At 39.8% G+C, this 15,207-nt stretch overlaps 2 protein-coding genes across 12 annotated transcripts in view; one reads left to right on the top strand and one right to left on the bottom strand.

Annotated features, from left to right (window-relative positions):
• COL19A1 (collagen type XIX alpha 1 chain) overlaps window positions 1-8,825 on the top strand; it is a 188,530-nt gene extending 179,705 nt beyond the window's left edge. For all 9 annotated transcript variants that reach the window (XM_040060807.2, XM_040060803.2, XM_040060804.2 and 6 more), the window contains 2 exons: window positions 211-288; window positions 525-8,825. In XM_040060807.2, coding sequence (XP_039916741.1) covers window positions 211-288; window positions 525-661 — 215 coding nt within the window. In that variant the 3' untranslated portion in view covers window positions 662-8,825. The remainder of the gene's footprint in view (window positions 1-210; window positions 289-524) is intronic.
• A 1,320-nt stretch (window positions 8,826-10,145) lies between these two features.
• COL9A1 (collagen type IX alpha 1 chain) overlaps window positions 10,146-15,207 on the bottom strand; it is an 87,763-nt gene continuing 82,701 nt past the window's right edge. For all 3 annotated transcript variants that reach the window (XM_058419753.1, XM_040058546.2, XM_040058545.1), the window contains 3 exons: window positions 14,737-14,925; window positions 11,854-11,931; window positions 10,146-10,701 (listed from right to left, as the gene is read on the bottom strand). In XM_058419753.1, coding sequence (XP_058275736.1) covers window positions 10,517-10,701; window positions 11,854-11,931; window positions 14,737-14,925 — 452 coding nt within the window. In that variant the 3' untranslated portion in view covers window positions 10,146-10,516. The remainder of the gene's footprint in view (window positions 10,702-11,853; window positions 11,932-14,736; window positions 14,926-15,207) is intronic.

The raw sequence follows: 15,207 nt of genomic DNA, 5'->3' as shown, positions 1-15,207 counted from the left end.
CTCAAGAAAGAGAAAAGAAAAGAAAAGAAAAGGAAAAAAAAAAAAAAAAAAAAAAAAAAAAAAAAAAAAAAAAAAGAGAGAGAGAGAGAGAACTGAGCATGCACTTTCCCAATTATATTTGTCTTGGTAATTTTGTGTCAACAAGATATAGAGAAAATCACTACCTAAAATAAGAGGGTGCTCTTATTTTCATATCTTTATTCTGTGTAGGTTATAGAGGACAGAAAGGGGAAAGAGGCGAGCCTGGAATTGGACTGCCTGGTAACCCTGGACCACCTGGCCCTGCAGGTACAAGTCTCCAGATTTATTTCTGCTGTTGTTATTTATGAACTAACAAGCCTTTCTCCTGTTTTTAACGCCGGTTTTACACTCCTGCTTTTCCTCCCGAGCTGGTTCGTAGCGTGAGGTCAGCCCCACCTGCCTTTTCGTGGATGTGCTGGAGTGCAGCTGATGTCGGTGATGAAATGCAGGGCGCTGCACGTGCTCTGGTGAGGACTCTGCTAATTCTAGCTTTGTTTTGCCAGCTGCTGGCCTGCCAGGCCCACCAGGAACATCAGGTGCACCAGGACCGCAGGGGCCGCCTGGACCCAACGGGAGATGCAATCCGGCAGATTGCTATTACCACGTATCACAGACTCGCTCACGCACCAGCAGGAAATAAAAACCCTCTCCCCCAGACACTTGGGTTCACCGTCGCTTTTCACACTTTCCAATAAGTTAATTTAAGTTTTGAAATATTTGCTGCATTTTTTTTTTCTCTCGACACTGCATGGTATATAGATGATTGGTAAGGCACAAAATTGAGCCTTTTTCTATGTTATTTGCAGTGTTACAATGATGACATGATGTCATATAATTTCCAGAGTGCATTCCAGGTGTTCTCATATTTATTTTGCTTAGAAGAGAAAACAGGCCCAAATAATTTTCATAAACTTCTTTCTTCAAACAAAAAGTATTTTATCAGAACTTAAGACATTATGTGTGCCTCCATATGTAAGCTGGCTTTATTTTTCTTGCTGGTGGTGAATTTTAAATGGAAAAAATACATTTCTGAAGTTGCAAAGTGTACTCATTCATGGCGAATGCAGGACCTGAACTGGGGCACTCGGAACTCTGTTTAGACTAAACATTCATGTCCTTCAAGGAGGCTCCAGCACACCTTCTGAAAACTGTCTGCCATGCACCAGGAACACTGCCCACCATTTCATGGTCACATCCAAGATGGCAAAGAAGGAAACAAAGATGTGTTTATGGTCTCCTTATCCCATCCAAGATGATGCTGCAGACTGACTGGAAAATCACCAGGTGTAGCTCCAGGAAGTGTCTCTCCTGACTGGATTTTGTCCCAGCTGGGGGCTTGTATGTTCCTTTAGTCATGGTTACACATACCCCAGGTATTAAATGCAAGAGGCTTCTGATGGTGTCCTGGACTGAGAACTGGCACACCTTTTAACCATTACGTGGACTGAGTAAGGGCACAAAGTACTGTAGTCAAGATACTTTGCCATTAAGTCTGCCTACAGCAAAGGTGACCCTTTGCTTTAGAGCAGAGGCTGGTGAGTACATGGTCCAAGAATGGAACTTCACAAGCCTCTAATCTTGGTGATAGCACTGTTTTCCTCTTCTTCCTGCAATATTCATGTGCTGAAATAGGCTTCAGAAGAACGTGGAATCTATAGAGTGCAAAACACACAGCTCCTATTAATGGTTATAGAAAATTTCTTGAGTTCAAGAGAAATTTGGAAAAACTACAAACCCTCCTAGAAAAGTGTACTACCAAGAGCAACAGCATCTAGTTTTCAGGCATTTAGTAAAGTCTACAGGAACAGACAATGTCAATGATGAACAAAACAGATCAATGTGTAAATCCCATGGAGTTCAAAGGGTTGAGCAAAAGAAAAGCTGGAGAAAACTAGTCACACAGGTGATCCTGAAATGGAGTGAATAGGGATGGCCAAAATGTCACTTCTGGTTATTAATCAACAAATGATCCTAAGTTGGTCCTGTGGAATTTTGTACCGTGCAATAGAAAGTGAAGGTGCTATTTAGAGAACACAGACATCTATAACCTACAACCTCAAAATGTACCTGTAGTACAAAGCCATACTGAAGGCTCTTATCCCATTGTTTGGAAGTCACTCTCCCACATCAGGCAGAGAAGTAGTTTTGATAACTTTGTGCTTGAGCAGTACTGAGCCACCAGGGAAATATTCTCAAATTGGAAGTGCTGGCTTCCAGAGAAACTGTTGTGATACATGAATGTGGCTAACTTCTGGGTTTTGCTTAAAAGCAATTAAGGAATGACGGGTGGGAGTCTTTAGCAAAAGATACACGTTGGCATTTGTTCTGCATAGAGTTCCTAGCACTTGCACCTAGAGCAAAGGAGCAAGGTGAGAGCAAGAGGTTACAGAATTAACTCAGGCAACAGCTGGGACACTCAGGACACTTTCTGAAAAGGAAAGCACACATCCCTGACATGTTCATTGTTTTGGTGTCTGGAAGAGAGAAGGTACTTGCTACAAAAGGATGTTAAAGGAAACACAGGGATGGAAGGCTGATAGTAAACACCTGGGACAAGAGAGGGCAGCAGGAATGAGGACAGCAGAAAACCTGTGGCATACCGTGAAAGTATCTCCTGAAGGAGCTGCAATGCACCCTGCAGCTATGGACACCTTGGGGAGTCAGGGTGTTTTATCTGTTCCATGTGAGAATGGCATCAAAAGCCCACAGGCAAACCCAGTCCTCACACCACCTGTTCTTCTCACGTCCCCCGTTCCTCAGGAGGCAATGGCTGTCCCTTCTCCGGGCCAGCGCATCCTCCTCTGCGGGCAGCGGGCGCCTGTCCTGCTGGGCTGAAGGTGCATTTGGGACAAGTGGTCCTGCCTGAGCCTAGCTCAACACGAGCTGCTCCCACTCCAGAACAGCTGTGCCCATGGAGCATGTTTTGGTTTGCTCTGTGGAACTGAGGCTGTGGGAGTGCTGGGAATGGCGAGGCAGCTGGAAACCGAGCACTGAGGCACCAACCGCTGTGCGGGCCATGGGTCTGCCCGCCCAGACGGTACAGCCTTACACCAACGCATCTCGGTGTCTAAACATGGACACCAGAGGAGCAACAGCCCCACTTACTGCTGTCCATTCTCTGAAAGGAACTGCTGGTCCAGTATCTTGCATGAAAATTTTCTCTTTCTTTTGGTTTTTGGGGTTTTTTGGGGGGTTTTTTGTTACTTCTCTAGGAATTCCAATATATGTAATAATCTAAACATTTTTTACTTCATAAGTTAATTTTGAACTTCATTTTCTGTGATAATATTGAAAAGGGCGCTGTCTTGTGGTAGTACTTGTGTGACTTAGAGATTCCCGAGCAGCCCCATCCTGGAAGACTGTACATAGACCGTTGCGCCGCATTGGTGGTATCTGTATATTTTGGGGCTTTTAGCTTGCTGAAACCCAGCATCTGTTATCTGTCAGATGCAATTGCTGTATTTTAATTTACTTGAACTTACTAGAAAGCAGAACACTTTTTATATTTGAAGAAGTTTTATTTTTTCATCTATGTTTCCTACAGATGCCTTTTTCTTTTTATAGGCTCAAAGAGAAAGGTCTTTCTAAAATGTAATTGAATGCTTTCAGTTGATTTGCAGGTAACTTTGGTAATTATCTTCTTGAATTATTTTTATTTTGCTAAAAGCCCACTTTAATTTTCTCATGTGAGAAAATGGGTATTTTTTATATGGGCTGTCTCAATACCTGTTTTAAGATGCCATGTTTTTCATTGGGGTAGAACAGAGTTAATCTCAGCTTAACTTTAATTCACACTGGCTTGCTCCTACTTTGCAGTTTTAGAATTGAAAATGGAATGTAGCTGGAAACGTGTCAGCATGTTTTCCAGGTTTGGCCCCTGAAATTTCTTTGCAGTTTCAGACTGATGTTTTCTTAGTTTTGGGGCAGGAGGCCAGGGAGGGAAGAGGGGATGCTAACCTATTTTGCAATTTGCTTTATCAATTTTGTGTCTGTTTTAAGCAGTTCATGCTGCAGTAAGCACTACAAGGAAATAAACATGAGGGATTATTTTCTTCCAGTAACATAAGGTCTTTTATTCTGCTTTGGGTTTGTTTATGTGCAACAAGACTCAGAAGTGAAGTAATTTTGACAAAATGTTTTAAACCTTTCTTAAAAGCCCTTTAAGCTTCATCCTAGTTCAAGGTCCGACTATTATATTTTGCAGCAAGTTTTTTATCGCCTGTTAAGAACCTGTTGGGATTTTCTTTAAATAGCTATGTACAGAACTACTCAGTTTGCCTAAAGAAAGTACAGAAACTTGCTAAGTGGGAAGCTTTCCCGAGGCTGCAGCAGACCTCCTGCTGTCCACATGGTGGAGTGCAAAACATCCTTTCAGTACAATGAGTGCAGCCCAGGCATAACTCGCCCAGCAGCACAAGAGCTGACCCAGCCATGTGTACTCTCACAGCACAGCAGTCAGTGTTTCTGATTTTGTTCTTGAGACTGACTTTTTTCTATTTTCTTCCTTCAAATCTCTTTAATTTTTCATGGCAGTATTTGCAGAAATACTGCCTTTCTTGGATAATTATTGTCAGATAATATTGCTAAGACTGTGTTTATTATTATATTGTGTTTTATGTACATTACAAAAGAATATGTTGTGGTGGGACATCTCACTTTCAGGCATCATTTATGCTGCCTGCAATGATGTTTGTCTCCAGGGGAAGAGGGACTCACCTATGGTTAGTAAAAACTTCAACAGCATCCAATGTACAATTGGGCAGCAGTGCAGCCTGTTTTGAGAACAGCAGGCAAAGTTTTGAGAGCCAAAATTCTTACCTTAAATTGGATTTGGTTTCAGTGGTAAAAGAGCACTGTGATACGAAACAGGACTGATTATTATTTTATGATTGTGGGTTATGACAGATGTTAGATATACACAGCTTTGTTAAATAAGTGGGGGGGGGTTATTAATGGATAATCACACAAAATATTTTGGATATTCTTATTTTTCACAAGGGTGAAATGTTATTTTTCATGTCTATGTGCACTCAATGTTTTTTTCTGAAATGTTTATATGAAAGTATTGTAAAAATCCCACTGGCTAAATTAGCATTTTATAAACTTGTTTCTCCAAGCGGACTACATAAAACCAGTCCCTAATCTTACATTTTACTAATGCAGTAGAATTGCTGCTCTAATGTGAGATGTTAGAAGAAGAAAAGTAACCCAGAAATCAAAACATTGCTGGTTTGGGGTGTGTTTTTATTGAGTTTTTCATAGTTTCTTGGATATACCAAGTCATGCAAATTTTTCCTGAAATCTGATATGTCCACTACAATTCAATTGTATTGGATGGATGTTTAAATCACCTCTATGCACGTAGGTGGGTGTAGGCCATATGGAGAACAAGTTTAACTCTGAAGTTGTTGTGGTTGGTATTTAAGTGGAAAATCCAAGCTTCAGGATACTGTAAGGAAACATGGTTTTCAAATACTAATTGCAAACAAACATTGCAGAGTCTAGACCAAAACAAGTTTGTAGTTAAAAAGATTGGAGTCTACATGTCTTTTAGCTGTTTTCTTTCTTTGTCTGCTATTCTATATACATGAATGCATTTAATTAATTTCTGCAGTTTTAATGTAAATATATTCTGTCTCCAGTCAGAATGTTTGATGGATTCTCAATGACACACCTCGTTTTTTTGTATTCTTTAATTTCTGAATTATATGCAGTTGTCACTGAATGAATCACAGAACATGACGACTGGTTATTTCCTTCCTTCCTTATATTTGTGGCTTGCAACATTTAAGGCTCAGTTCAATGGAAATGTATTAAGTGGACGAAAAATAACTTTTTACATTATTATGTAGCCATGTATATATGAAACAGGATGCAGGATGGAAATTGAAATATTTCACACACGTTCTGTTTGTGGCTCTGTCAAAAATATCATCTTTTCCTTCTGTGTCAAATCATGAGAGGGAGGATGCAATTGCAAACAGGAGAAAGGAGAGGCACAAAGCCACTTCAGTGAGCTCTGGGGAGAAGTCAGGGCAGGCTGGCTGAATTTGAGAGTGTTGGATTTTGACCCAAACTGAAGTCGGTCTTGTGCTTACTAGGCCTGGTGAAATTTAGGGATTAATAAACAAAATAAAAATAAAAATAAAAATTAAAAATTAAAAAAAAAAATTAAAAAACCCCACCACCTAAATGCAAAACCTTGGTCTTAATATGTATATTATTTATGGAAATTAATACAATCCCTTAATGCAGATAAGCTTCCTGCCCAAGTAGGAGATAATCACTGTTGTTCAAGAAACTGATTCACTGAACTTTAGGGACCTTTAGGAATTTTCATTTTTCTCTTGCTGCCTAGCTCTCCCAGGAGGAAAAATGCCAATGCTATTTTAAAGGACTCTAGGTAATAATTTCACCAATAATTTGATTTTCTTTCTTCTGATTTCATAGTGACTTCAGAAAGTTTGTTTTGTTCATTGTCTGAAGCGGCTAGGTTTACTCATCCTTTTGAATGCACAGGCAGCAAGCAAAACAGAACAGGAACAACAAAAAATTGAAAGGAGGGAATAAAACTGAAGCTGTAACAAATTTCACAGGAATAACTTGCCCTACAAAATATCTATATTTCTTCTCTACCTGTGACCCATGAGCAGAGGAGATGCAGCAACTGCATTTTTTACGTATAAAGGAAGCAGAGGTTACATGGCCAAAAAATAATACAGTGATGAGCAGGTCAAGCAAACACATTTCACCCAATTATTTAAGCAATTTAACAACATTTCCAAAAATGCAGCATTTGTATGTGGTGCACAACTGCTGTGTTCTACCAGGATGAACTAACACTGTTGTCTCTGAAACAGTGTTTCTTGGAAAACCTGGCTTATTGTTTCTTCTGTCCTTCAAGTAACCTTCAAAATACCACCTGTTGACATTTTCCTATTTGAAGGAAAACAGGTTTTTTTGTAGATCTGTGCTTGGCTCTGGGAGAGCTCAGATCATGACTAAGGTATTCAAGGACACAAAATGTAGTGTAATCCTCCTTAGCCTTGGTTTCATACATCATTTAGGAGCTCCAAATACTGCTCTAGAGCTTCTTTGGCTGCAGAGACCTTTGTGAAACATTCAAGATTTTTTGGTAGCAGTTCATACTAAGTTGCTTGAAACCAGTGATGTTTGAGGCAGAAAACTTAAATATAAACTCATATATTAACTTTATGTATATATAATCTATAGATGTATAATACATCCATCTCTTAGCTCAGTAATTGGCAGCAGTGTTATGAATACTTGCTAATAGATCGTGAATGGTTTTAATCCAGCTGGCCTCCGGTCAGAACTGGGGTTGGTCCTGTTCAGTGTCTTTATCAGTGACCCCGGATGAGGGGATTGAGGGCTCCCTCAGTCAATTATAGACAACACCAAGCTGAGTGACAGTGTTCATCTGCTGGAGGATAGGAAAGCTCTGTAAAGGAGGGAATCTGGACAGGCTGGATTGATGGATGCTGAGGAATGCCTCAACCCATGTGTAGGACCTTGGCCTTTCTGAACCTCATGAGGTTCCCATGGACCCACTTCTCCAGCCTGTCCATGTCCCTCTGGATGGCATCCCTTCCCCCCAGTGTGTTGACTGCTGTTGACTAACTGTTGACACAGCTTGGTGTCTTTGACAAACTTGCTGAGGGTGCACTCGATCCCATGGTCCATGGCATCAGCACAGACATTAAACAGTGCCAGTCCCAACATGGACCCCTGAGGAACTGTCCTCTACTTGGACGTTGAGCCAGGGACCCCAACTCTTTTGGGGTGTCCACCCAGGTCTGTCTGTCAAATGCATGTCTCTCCAGCTTACGGACAAGGATGTTGTGCAGGACAGTGTCAAATTCCTTGTCCAGAGAGATGATGTCATTCCCTCTTCCTTCCTCCATCACCACTATAACCCTCTCAGAAGGCCACCAAATTTGTTGGCAGTGCCAGGTTACCAGTCAGACTCAATTATAATAAAGTTCTTGTGCAGCTTAAAAAAGTGTATAAACTGGTTATCATTACGATTTTCTCTGGATTCCTGCCTATACTGAAGTAACTGAGTAGCTAAAATATGTATATATCACACTATAATTAAACTTCCAGAACTAGAACTGGTGACAGAGATCATGATGAGTAAAAGATTTTCACTAGTCTTCTGTTTAATAAATCTCAATTTTATGAGGCTGAACCTGAAGGAGATGAGATTTATTTGGGATTTCACTAAGATTTCAGGAGTATCTGGTTAAAATTAGTGGCACACTGACAGTGGCTTGTGAAACCTCTCAGCCTCTTTGCACTGTGTCTTCTAAATTTATTTTTAATTCTTTTTCCTGTATCACCATTGTCAATACATCTTTATTTTAAATACATAATCCTGTCTTTATCTTCCAAATGTCTATTTTACTTGAATGTGCTGTTACTAAAAGTCACATCTCTGGTATGCTGTGGTGCACAGTCAACCATTTGTCTCTTTTCCGTTCTGGTGTAAGATTTAGAATTGAGAATTAGATTAATCAACGCATCCCACAAGGACTTACAATAGGCCTGAGGATTTTTTCTTCATTTCTTTAAGTTAAAACTTGTGAGTCAGCTTGAAGGCAGAAAATTTATCACAGTCTTAAGATGTCCACTTAAAAAGATTCTGCATTGAATTGACTCTCAGTGTTGAATTTGTTTGATTGTAATAATTCTTCTTTGGGCTTTGCATATGAATATTTTTGTTCCTACATGAGTTTCCTTCCATTGTGGAATTTTATGCATTTTTCAAACTACATTTTCTAAAGCACTTCACAATTGTATTTCAATGGGGGGGGGGGGGGGGGGTGGGTGGGTGCTTATTTTGATTCATAAGTTTATGCATTACATACAGAAAACAGTATTTTCATTCTGTTATCAGGTGAGATTTTTCCTTTTCAACAGTTTTACACACTTTATAGTCAGAATAAAAGTTTGCTGGTGAAACAACAGGGTTTTTTACTAGTGTTTTATTTGTTCTACTACCTAAGGAGTACTTTTGAGGACTCTGCCCCAAGTCAGTAAAAACTGACCTAATTCAAAACTTTTGAAAACCGCTTGATGTGTTCCCAAGCCACTCACCTTGTGTGGAATCTTCTGGATTTGTTCCTCAAGAAGGAAATTATTTACACTTGCTGATTTTACTGACTTCTTGTAGTTTTCATGTAGGAAATAAGATTTGGTTTGGTATTTTTTGCAATAATTCCTTTTAGAGCATGCATAATACCAGTACTTTTCCCTTAAGTGTTATCTTAAGTGTTACATGCAAAATGCAGAGCTCCATGGATCTTGTTATTTCTCTCTGTTGTTACATGGCATCAAACCAAGGGTTTGGAAAATGATCAGACAGTTAAGGGCTAGGAGCAAAATCTGTGCTTAACACAAGTGCTCCAAAGCTTGTGTTGGAAAATTTGGATGTCTGATAATGAAACAAAAGGAAACGTCATAAGGTGGTTTCATTGTTGTCTTGGAGAGAATAAACTTCAGAGAGGTAAAGTCAAACCACAAATAGTTCAGTTTACAGAGAGAGGAACAGAATACCAACATTGTACTTTTTCTGCTAAAAACTGAGAATCTAAAAAAGTCAACTTAGGCCATCTAATGTTTCCTTCTGGCTGCTCTGGCTATCAATACTGAATGCAACCATACATTAAAAAAAAAATTATTAATTTGGGGATTTTTATCATTTATAGGTAACATACATACTTCTAGGACTTAAAATTCTGTTGACAGTGGCTACTGGCCTTTTATTTTAATGTCACCTATAACAAGGCAAGCTGCAATAGTGTTCATCTGGAATTACAAATGCAACACAAATTGGAGTAAAAAATGAAGAGGCTATTCCTCAGGGGTTATTCATGGCAACCTGTGATTGTACCTTTACAGATATTGGCAGCATAAACAGTGCCAGAGGTGGCAGGTTTTCGTAAGAACCTCCCACGTGGGTTTCTGTGACTGAATTGAAGAGCTGAAGGAGGTTTAGCATGTTCTGTGCAAGGCACATGTACAATGAAGTGACTGTGCATGAAGGGTATCTGCTAGCGTTTATTTTATAAGTATGAAAGAATATCTACAGCTGCAGTAAATAAAACTATCCTTTTTATTTCATGACTGAAGATGTTATTTCACTGTACATCTTACATAGGAATTAAGTAGGGGAGGAGGAAAAATCACAGAAACTCTTTATTAAACAAAACCAAAAATAAAAATAGACAAGCACCTTTTATTTCCCCCCAAAAGGAGAAGGCAGAAGGCATCACCTGTGTGTTTCTGTAAGCACCATTGTTCCAGCTTGTGTTGCTAAGTACTCCTTTTGGAAGACTGTACAACCACTGTGTTATTACCTTACTGAAACCTCGGTTGAAAGGTTTGTCCATGTGTGCATTTCTCTGTCATTCTTTATGTTGTCCTCAGCTGTCTGTGCAGGATGTGAATTGATGCCGACACGGTGGCGCTCTCAGGGCCCTTTCATGTTCTTCTCTGCTCTCTGTCCCGCCTGCATCCTGCAGGACGCTGGCTCGCAGTACCCGGGAGGGCCGGGAGGGCCAGGGGGACCAGGAACCCCCGGCTGCCCGGCCACCCCAGGGGGACCTCGGTCACCATCACGGCCTTCCCTGCCGTAGCTGGCTTTGCCTGGTTCGCCTGGAAAAGTGGATGCAAGTCTAAACGTTGGCAGCATACAACTTGCTTAGCAGAATTAGCATCCTGTCCTTCAATGCTGTATGAAAGTGGTTTTTCACTGCTCTCAGGGTATTCCCAAGAGGAGTGACAACTTACAGGGACATTTCTCCTCTACCTGACGCCCAATCTGCAATTACACAGCTACAGCAATGAAATTTCCATCCCAGTGCTCTCCAGTTGTACGAGTGCAAGTCTGCTGCTGTACAAAGCTCTGCAGGGTACTCTACTCAGCCATAGGGTAGATGCTACTTGCTACCACAGAATTTCATTAGCTCTCTGGAAAGAGAAATACCAGGTTGTTTTTTTTCCCCTCCACTCAGATGGTTGGGGAAATAGACGTAAAGATTAGAACTGCTGAGCACTAAAGTAGTTTTTACTTCTAAATCTTCCTGAAGAAAGGAAAAAGAGTGATTTCAGGAAGCCTTTTCCAGTGATAGGTTTCTACAGAAAACACCTCTGAGTTACACAGACATCCTTGGGATCATTAAATATTAAACTTCTTTTTTCCTTTTTCTCAAGAGAACAAATATGAGTAGTTCATCTTGCTCTCTAACCACAGAAATGTACTGTAGAAATACTGATGGAAATAACGTTTATGTTCATTCACTGGCCACTAGAGGCCAGCTGTGCTTCATCCATCAGCTGGAATCTCCTGGTGCCGTGCTATATAACACTGCAACTAATTACCACAGAAATAAAATAATATCCTAAATTATGACTGGAGATTTTGAAGACTGCTTTGTCTGCCAGTGAGATAATCTGGAGGTTTTGGCCTTTTTTTGTTCATTTTTTATATATAATTACATGTGCATATAATATACATAAAAGATATATTAAAAGAGGTGACATTCATGTGTGTAATTGCCTCCCTTTTTAAAGCTTTCTATACACTTTCCTAATATTTCTACACTGAGATAAATTAGGAGGTAGCTTTTTCGTTTTTAAGTCTGATTTTTGACTGAATCACCACCTATAAAGTAAAAATTATGAAGCACTGTATTTTAGAGTTTATTGCTTAAGGGACTCCTTTTATCTTTTCAAGGTAGCTTAAAGTATCAGTTCTGAGTAAATTTTTACTATATATCTTCTTTATCCTCACCCTCTTATATTTACCTGGAAGACCTCTTGGTCCAGGAAAACCTTTCAGTCCTCTGCCTGGAAATCCTCTTTCTCCTCTTTCTCCTGGTTCACCTAAAGCAAATTCATGAAAGATTAGTTACAGTCTGCCTGGACTATCATTTTCATCCATAAATTCCCTTTCAGAAGTGAACAGTTAATAAGCAGAGAATTCAGCTGGCTGTATATATCCTTAGCATTTTTCAATAATGTCCTGACACATAAGATGTTTGAGATTTAATTGGGGTTTTTTCACCCATTTGAGTCACACTCAGAAGCAGACAGGTCAAAGGGGAAAGAAACCACCCAGAGCTGGAAATTAAGTACCACGTGAAATATATGTCACAGCCTATAAAACAGGAATAAACCAAAGTCCCAGGATTTCAGGATATTTGGGATACAGATGGAGGTTACTGGCTTCTGCAAAACCATACAAGCTCAGCTAAGAAGTAAAAATTCTCAAGTGTTGGTCCTTAAGACAGGCAGTGCAGAGGAGAAAAAAGGTGGCTGCACAGATGACAGTATTCTGTTGATATTCATATTGTTTTACTTTCAGAAAACAATTTTTTTCTCATATAACAATATCCATGGAGACTTTTCTTTGGTGGACACCCAGAGTTTCTTCAAGCCCCTTACGTGCTCCAAACCTGAATCATCTTAGGAAGGTTTTTTTTGTTGCTTAGATTGTAAAGTTCAGTGTTGTTCACTGTTACCTATACCGTAACACTATGTATATCCCCAGTTGTGAATACATTACCTTGTTTGGGTTTGTGGGGGGCTTTTTTCCCCCCTTTTTTTTTTTTTGTTTTCCCATGCAAGTTAAAAGTCACAAGTTTATGCCCAATAATATTTAAGTGAACTTTATTTTATGCTTCCATACTGTCTTGTCCTGTGGTGAGGTAAGTTAGAATAGACTGCTAGGTTTCTGGCTTGCCTAGAAATGGACAACAGAAAAGAAGGAAGCTGCGCAAAGAAATACAAGAGTCAGTACAAAAGTCTGGGTTTTAATAAAAGATGCACTCAGGATACTAAAGGAGGAATCTGATCTCCATGCTTCAGACTAACTAGTCAACATGGAGATCCAGCCTGTCTTTGCAAAAACAGCTACTGCAAGCCCCAGTTCAGATCTTCCATATGTCCTTCTGCTTTTTCCAGCTACCTAACACTGCAGAACAGTGTTTACTTCTGCTTACCCCAGATTTCTCCCACTTTTTATTTCTGTTTCTGAACAGAAATAGTCCTTCACTACCCCAGATTGCTCATCAATGTAACTAAATCTCCTTCGTTGAGGTACCTCTTTTTGACTCCCCCATTGTTGCTGCTGTTAGAATCACGGTACCATTGTATCTTCTGCTCTGCCTCATGGTTACCTTTGCTGTTACTATCTCCTATTTATTATTACCTTTTTTAAACTATTCTCAACATCTTTTCCTGTTCCCTTTTATCACATGTCCAAGTACCCTTTTAACCTCACTCCAGTCTCAGACAACTCTCCAAATGGATGGTGAAAATCAGGGCGATCCCTGTGACTTCTGTGGAACTCTGGTAAATACCAGGAACTCATAGTGAAGCACTGACAATTTTCAGATTGGCTGCCATGTACCATAATTATAGCTCTTGCACGTGACAGCATTCACCATTTCCCTTGTATCTGTAATGGTATTGCAAGGTTTACATTGAGGTAACTCGGAATTTGATGACAGTTATGATAGCTTTTTATTAGTTATGGTAAGCATTTTGCTTATTTTGGTGGGGTGTTAATGCTGTTTATTTTTTTCTTTTAATATTAACACAATGTAGCCTGCTGTGTGTTGAATCAAATTTTGCATATCCCATACATCGCCTTTGTATTTCTGGGTTTGGTTTCTTCTGCAGATGACATTACATTGAATTAAAACAGCAACAAAGCTCCAGCAATGATGCTGTTAAGTTTTGCTTTGTTTGTATTCTATTCCTTCTCTCAAAGGTTTTCCAAATTTCACTTTCAAATAAGGCTTGAATTAAAAGTAAACACCCTACTCCAGCAACAGACCAGCGTTGTGCAAAAAGACAGTTTTAAAATAAGAGCTTCTTTTTTGGAAAACAAATCAAAACCACTCCTGAATAAAAACTAATACACGGTAGGCATAAGACTTTGCAGAAAATTCTATGCTGTAATCCTGTGGAGGAGAATAGAAACTCAGACATGAACGGAAGATATTAGCTTAGATCAAAGATTTTATGGAAAATGTAAGTAAATTTTATTATGGATTTGTCCTTTCCAAAGAATCAATAGACTCTGGCACCTGGTGAAATTATGTTAAATGGCTAAAGTATGATACGCAAATAAAAAGGTAGATTATTATCAGTCCCTTGAATGTGATAAACTGGGTGTGCTTAGAAAAGTAGACTAGATTTCAGAGTGTAGTAATCTGACTGGTTACATCGGCCCTTGGGACCATGAATCTTGCAGAAGTTAGGACAACAGCCAGGCTGAATGGAGGAAAGAGAACAACTGCTGGAATCACATGTGGTGTTTGTCATCAAATGACTTCTACCATGGGAGAAAGGACAAGCATCTGCCTTGAACTAGAAGGAAGCAGCTGAGTCAGAGTCCTTATATTGATTCTCGCTCTTGTGGACTTTTGAGGTTTTGTGGGTTTTATGTGCTAAAAAGCAGATTTCTAAACAAGTCTTGCTAAAGCCAGGCCAATGACCCCTGTAATCACTGCGGTAACTGACACAACAGTTACAGCAAACAGCTCCTAACTCAAGATCCTTTTTGGACTTCACATGTGTGCCGTGTACATCCACAACAACAACAAGACTAAAACAAACAAACCCCCCAAAAAACAAGACTGAAGCAATCGCCAAGTGAGAGCTGGTTGGAGAATTTCTTACCTTTAGGACCTTTACGACCAATCTCACCAGGGGGACCCTTAAGGCCAGGCAGGCCACGGGGGCCAAGCTGTCCTGGGAAACCATTTTCACCAGCAGGTCCTGGAGCACCTGGTGGCCCTGGTCGGCCAGGAAGACCCGGAGCACCAAATTCTGGCCTCTTAAGGCTGGCTGCCAGCTGAGCTAATTGTTCTGCAAAGAGTTATGGAGTAAGTGAACATGAATGAAGAGGTTCCCATGATCACTGAAGAAGAATGTATGTTCATGGCTACAGGAACTGACAGATTGCACTACAGCACCTTCCTTTTTTACATTGCTATGTACAAAGTTTATTACATAGAAGGAATTATCTTATTATAGAATAAGATATTTATGCTATTATAGTTTGGTTTTTTCTTTTTTTAAAACCCTGTTGAGCAGTATCAAGTACAGTGACAACTACTGAAAATTTTTAAAACATGAGCAGCATTTTCA

This window comes from Hirundo rustica, chromosome 3, assembly GCF_015227805.2.
Source record: "Hirundo rustica isolate bHirRus1 chromosome 3, bHirRus1.pri.v3, whole genome shotgun sequence".
Lineage (NCBI taxonomy): Eukaryota > Metazoa > Chordata > Aves > Passeriformes > Hirundinidae > Hirundo > Hirundo rustica.
Note: the sequence above shows the minus strand (reverse complement) of the source record. Positions and strands in the feature narration are given on the sequence as shown.